This window comes from Eleginops maclovinus, chromosome 24 (assembly GCF_036324505.1).
Source record: "Eleginops maclovinus isolate JMC-PN-2008 ecotype Puerto Natales chromosome 24, JC_Emac_rtc_rv5, whole genome shotgun sequence".
Classification (NCBI taxonomy): domain Eukaryota; kingdom Metazoa; phylum Chordata; class Actinopteri; order Perciformes; family Eleginopidae; genus Eleginops; species Eleginops maclovinus.
The window spans coordinates 10609383-10615382 of record NC_086372.1 but is presented as its reverse complement, the minus strand read 5'-3'; the positions used below and the strand labels follow the sequence as shown (position 1 = coordinate 10615382).

Here is a 6000-nt window from a genome sequence, read left to right as displayed (position 1 = left end):
ACGCCCGAAAGATAGCAAGATAAATATCTGGACCTGTCGGCGAGTCCAGATCCTGTAGTGTGAAAAGGGTTGTGCCTGCTAATGGGTGGGAGCTACAGCCAATGAGAGCGCAAGACACGGGCTGAGGAAGAGCCCCGGGGAGGAGCTGCACAGCTTTCTAAGAAGAAGAAGAAGAAGAAGAAGAAGAAGCGTTGTCCTGCACACCAAGTCGACCCAGCTGTTTGAAACATTGAACTGTAAAGTTGTAGCTAGGTTACACAGTTCACTGAAGGTAACGTTAGCTGATGTGCTAACAAGCAGCAAAGTAACTGATGGACAGTTTCTAGGTAAATATAATAACGTTCGAACCCCGCGTCATTTCCCGCGTCACTTCTCGCGTGTTTTCGTGAGAAAACGTAGTTTGGAGACCAGACAGACTCCTCGGGGATTTCTCCTGGTGACAGATCGTGTAGTGTGCACACCACAACGACTTCAAGACTCCCGAGCCAGTTGTGTAGTGTGAACTGGCAAGCTATCTGACGACTTTGAAAGCCGTGTAGTCTGTGCAAGGCATTAGGAGAGGCCGACAATTCAGAGGATTTGAAGTGGGACAATCTGACCTCTAGTGGTGCGTTCAGGTGGCATTCCTCAACTTGTAAATTCAAACTTCATCGCTATATTATATATTATATGATTGTTACATATACATACAACTATTTTTCTGAATAACACATTCTTTAAAGATTATTTAAAAATCTGCTTTATTGAATTTGAAGTAATTTGATTGTTTTTGAAGAATTCTAAGAAGCATTTTCATGGGAAATTAAATCTGCACAGTTTGTCTTAATCAATAAGATTATTATCGCAGAATACTAAGAAACGTTTTCACAGAAAATTAAATCTGTTCTATTGGATCTGTATTCGTTAGATTATCATCACTTAATACTGGGACATAATGTTTTCTTGGAAACACATATTTGTTCTGTTTTTTCAGATTCTACGAGATACCTAAAAGCACAGAGAAGATTTGACATACTTGAGAGTTTGATTTAATGGAAGCTAACCCTGCCGCCTGTTTAATCAAATTAGAGTGTTTGGTTTGAGACATCGGGACATACTTGGGTCTTAAAGTCATTGGATTTAGGTTATCTCTCTAATTGAGAAAAAAGCGTGGACGGTTTTCCCCAATAAAACAACTTTCTTTTGAATTCTGAAATATTTATAATGATCTACTGTACAGCCTGAAATGTGAAGTACTTTTTTTTATCAATACAGAGATGATAAAGGTGTGTGCAGATATTACTTTATGTTTCAGAGTTAAATAAAAGCACTTCATATCCTCAAAAAAGCTCAAATTGCTGCGAAATGCATTGGATTATTCTACATTTTATATTGATTCTCTTTTTTCTTCCTCCCTGTGTGTGTGTGTGTGTGTGTGTGTGTGTGTGTGTGTGTGTGTGTGTGTGTGTGTGTGTGTGTGTGTGTGTGTGTGTGTGTGTGTGTGTGTGTGTGTGTGTGTGTGTAGCAATCGGTCCTGAGTAATCAGTGTGATCTGGGAATTCGTTTCTTTGACCTTCGGATCGCCAGGAAGCCAGCAGGAGGCGGCCAACTGTTTTTCGCCCATGGCATTTACACACTGATGACTGTGAAGGTACACACAGGTTGGAATGGGGTTTACAATAAACCACAGACACACAACATAGAGTGAAAAATGAATACTAAATATGTGTGTGCAGGAGGCCCTGGGCGAACTGGCTACCTGGTTAGACGCTCATCCGAAAGAGATCATCATCATTTCCTGCTCTCATTTCGAATCGATGACTGATGAAGATCACTGCCAGCTTGCGGAGTACATCATCTCACTGTTTGGAAAGAAACTATGCTCTTCACAGGTAACATAGCTGTCCTTTTTCTAAACAAGATCATCAAATCCTTTTATAGATGTAAATTATATTCTGCTTTTGTTTTTTGCTGTCGGATACAAATGTAAATTGGATATATTCAGATGTCTGACTGCTCAAGATGTCATAGATTTAATAATACATCAAAAAATAGTTTTGAATATATGGATTACTTTCTGTGCACATGTTTATATGCAGGAAATTCCCACCTTGCATTCCTGTTGGTCCAGAGGTCAGCAGGTTGTAGTTTCCTATGATAACCAGCAGATGGTGCTGCAGCACCCTGAGCTGTGGACTGGGATACCTTACTGGTAAATAAATCAATACAAATCTGTAATTGTTCTTAATGAGATATATGAATTTGTGTAGTTTTGCTAATTTAGGTTTCCAAATGACCTCCTACAACAATGTATTTTCTGTAGGGTTCACTTCACTATGAATTTCCGCTGAACATTAGCTAAAACGATTTCAAACATTAAACTGACTGGCCTATTCGGGGCGCTCTTGTTCAGGTACGCTGACAGTTCAAACCCTAAGAAAGTGATCGCCTATCTGGAGGAGCAGAAACACCGAGGAAGACCAGGTACGCAGATGAGGAAGATAAACTAAAGCATAAAAAATAGACTTTGTTGGAGGTAAAAATCTTCAAAATTGGCATCTGTTTTAAATACTGTTATATTCATATTGGAATATTCTTCAACTTTGCCGTCAGTAGAGTAAAAAGCCAGATTGTTTCCTGATATTCCAAATAACAAAAAGTATAAAGTTGCATGAAATTGAACAACTCGTTTACTTTTTGATATTTCAACTGTCTGCTTTACTGACCGTGTTTTCCAGATGGGTTCTACGTCAGCGGGCTGAACCTGACAGAAGACGCTGCCTACATCCTGCTGCACCCCCTGCAGGACATGAGGACCATGACCCTGAGGGCTCTCTCTCTGCTGCTCCGCTGGGCGAGCAAGCAGCAGCCGGGGCGAGGGGCTGGGGGGGTCAACGTCCTCTGCTGCGACTTCGTGGACGTCAGTCAGTTCTGCTCGCTTGTGATCGACCTGAACTACAAAGAGCTGCTCGCTGCTCCTCGGGCTGCCTGCACTCTGCAGAGAACAACACCAGAAAGCCTTGGCAGTTGCAAATGACTTAAACCCCCTACTATCGGGCAGACATCAATCCGTAGCATGGTTTGTGGTATGAGTCAGGCAGGCCACCAGCAGCTCTACACTAATGAACAAACGAGCCGCAGCTGTGCAGCCAGGTGGCCGATGACAGGAGGAAGATGAGCAGACAGGAATATTACAGAGAAAATCCGAGTTAGAGACAGGAGGCATCATATTCTGTTTCCTCGCAGAGAACATGAGCAACACTTTCACCTTTCTGTGTTATTAAGAGCTTAACAGCTTAAAACAGTCACCTGAGAACAACACTCACACTTTCCACACAGGTTTATTCAAGCAGATGCAGCATTTTCAAACGATGCTCATCAACACACGGTCAAAACTGATACTTACTGCAGTTGTTAAGGCATGTGGAAATGTCACTTTATTGTCTTCTGATGTAACTACTGAATGGTTGGGTTTAACCGCAGTGAGTGCATGCTGTCAGGTGGCTGCAGTGCATTTACTGTTTGTGAGGGAATAAAAACCAACAGAGGAATAGAAAAAGCAACAGTGCATAGACAAACAGTTATGGCTGAATCCTGTCCAGATATCTGGATTTGTTTGCTTTCTGCACAAACTTTGTATCCCTGTTGCACATTTTCTGGATATATTTGACAATGTTATTATTCTTTGTGAAAGCATTCACAACACACACTATACTAGAAAATGCACGGTTTATAAAAAATAAATATCCCTTTGTTGCTGCTAAAAACACCACAACATCTTCCCATGCAAGACAGTCGTAACCCCAAAAGGCTATTACTGAAGTGCTATGGGTTACAGGTCACATCAGTGTAAAGGAAAAGAAGTAAAAACACACATTTTAATAAACAACTCGGGTTTGTGTTGCACTTGGACGCTGAAATGTGTTGATGACTGCACCAATACTCACCTGAGTATTTCAATTACTCCATGTTCCACTCTAGCACCGACAAATACTGCATATAAAAGTGGAATTAAAACCACAGGAAACCTTTTTTAAATCCTTACTAACACTGCTCTTCAGGTACTACAGTTGTAAAGACATACTTTCGTCCCAGGATCACAGAGGTTTATCCCTTTTCTCATACATTTAGTTTCCCTTTTATCAAGAACAATGAGGGGGTGTTGTGTGACATATCTTGCCAGAGATATTAATTATAACTTTCCCTCTCTATGAGGAAATATTATAAAGAAGTCATTATTATTAGGGCCTCTCCTGTTTGATGAAAAACAGCTAACCTGATAGCTTTTAAAAATCATAGAAGTTGTCCGTAGAGACGGCTGCTGGATGAAAATATAAACCTTTAAGACCCTGTTGTGCATAAAGGAATCAAAGAATGTATATATCTCGTATATATTGGACACGAACATGGGATTTCTTTAATTATAAAAGGTGAAAACTTATTTATTGTGCATTAAATTGAATGTTTTTTCCACCCAAATGGTCTCTGAGGATTTCTGAAATCTCTTAAACAGCATCAAGGGATGTTGGACCGTTTTAGTAATAAACTCATGCTGATCTTTATGTATGTAATGGTGTAACATGAGAGGAACAAACCGGTGACCCTGGCTTTGGATAACCCTTTCACAAGGCTTTCTAAGAAGGAAAGTCTATATAAATCAGTCGGTGTGTGCTTTAGTAGCAAGTGTCAACATTTATATCAGCCTTGAAGCGACTGCTAGCTGAAAAGTGGAAATGAACTGTTCACAGACAAGCGAGCGTCCCTGCTGGAAAACACACTGCTGCCTTGTGTGATTCCAATATGGCTGCCGCAGGGTGTGTTACTGTATGCATCCTGAGCTGAACAACATGTGGGAGGATCCTGTATAGCACCATATCGGAATGGCTTACAAACAAAGTAATTATTCATAAGAGGAAAACATATTTACAATAGATTGAAAAGTGTGGACAAAAGCATGGCTTTGGGAGCTGTCCAGTGTGTGTGTGTGTGTGTGTGTGTGTGTGTGTTTATCTCTTGGCTTGGCCGATGTAGCTGTTCTCGATGCACAGCACCACGTAAGAGCTGGAGCAGCTGCTGGAGGTCTGCTGCAGCAGATTGCCGCTCTGAAGCGCAGCCGCCATGCCGCTCAGCGCCCGGTCGTCCACACGCCAGCCCTCGCAGATGCTTTCCACCTGACCCCTCCCGGCGCTGTTCGACCCGTGCCACATCATCTTCTCCGGCCTGGGATAAATGGGGAAAAGGACATTTTACAACTCTCATCCCTGAAGAGCAGTGTTGATAATGACTTGTGGATTTAATTCCACATGTTTTATATATATTATTTATTACATTTGATTGTGTTCTTATCTTTATTGACATTACGTTGAGTTATTACAGTGCATTTTCATTGCTGCTACCTTTGCGTTTATCAAAATGTATTTGTGTCTATTTTGATTACTGCATACAAACCAAGTTTCGTTATGATGACAATAAAGATATTCTGATTTGGATTATTTGTTAAATGTTCTGTCAGGGTCATTTAGGGATGATTTTTGTCTCACCATGTGCTGTCGTTGAGGACATCTTTGCCATCAAAGGAGTACATGGGCACGTTGTCCTTCATCCTGCCCTCATTAAAGATGGCGTCCCAGCTGTCAAACAGAACCTCGTCCTGATGGAGATGAGACAAAAAAATCAGCGCAAACATCTGATGAAGAATATAGAGCTGGTGGGCAGATATTGTGGCTTTTACACAGATTATTCAAATGATTTTGATCAATATTGAGTTCACGACGGTTAATTTTCTTAGGAACTAATGATTTGTATTGCGGCTACACTCCTGCAAATGTACACATCTTTGCATTACAATAGGACTGAAAGAAATCGTACTCACGCAGTTATACTATACTACACAATACTGCAGCCACAATTCTCAGAAAGGTTTCCTTATAGTAGGGCATGCATTTTAAATATTACACTCTATCATGTTTAATTAATTGGATGTTTAAAATTGATTGGAGTAAATATTTGATTAACGGCGCA

The 6000-nt window shown here is 40.8% G+C and overlaps 3 protein-coding genes across 5 annotated transcripts in view; 1 reads left to right on the top strand and 2 right to left on the bottom strand.

The window, feature by feature from the left end:
- Window positions 1-3034, bottom strand: part of LOC134860713 (four and a half LIM domains protein 2-like) — a 12843-nt gene extending 9809 nt beyond the window's left edge. The window contains exon 1 of one of the 2 annotated variants that reach the window (XM_063877503.1): window positions 2706-3034. The gene's annotated coding sequence lies outside the window, so the exon portion shown is untranslated. Of the gene's footprint in view, window positions 65-2705 lie in introns of those variants that run through there. The other variant, XM_063877500.1, reaches the window with a different exon arrangement.
- LOC134860715 (PI-PLC X domain-containing protein 1-like) lies at window positions 113-5468 on the top strand. 2 transcript variants are annotated; one of them, XM_063877504.1, is made up of 6 exons: window positions 113-326; window positions 1505-1630; window positions 1716-1871; window positions 2079-2191; window positions 2393-2463; window positions 2718-5468. In XM_063877504.1, exons 2-6 carry the CDS (start codon window positions 1619-1621, stop codon window positions 3014-3016), a joined length of 651 nt encoding a protein of 216 aa, XP_063733574.1. In that variant the 5' UTR covers window positions 113-326; window positions 1505-1618; the 3' UTR covers window positions 3017-5468. The 2 variants fall into 2 exon arrangements, with proteins under 2 accessions (XP_063733574.1, XP_063733575.1); XM_063877505.1 differs by lacking the exon at window positions 113-326 and adding an exon at window positions 356-607.
- Window positions 3305-6000, bottom strand: part of LOC134860712 (collagen alpha-1(XVIII) chain-like) — a 28687-nt gene continuing 25991 nt past the window's right edge. Inside the window, 2 exon segments of the mRNA XM_063877499.1 lie at window positions 3305-5199; window positions 5520-5629. Of these exon segments, the coding sequence (XP_063733569.1) occupies window positions 4986-5199; window positions 5520-5629 (324 nt within the window). The 3' untranslated portion in view covers window positions 3305-4985.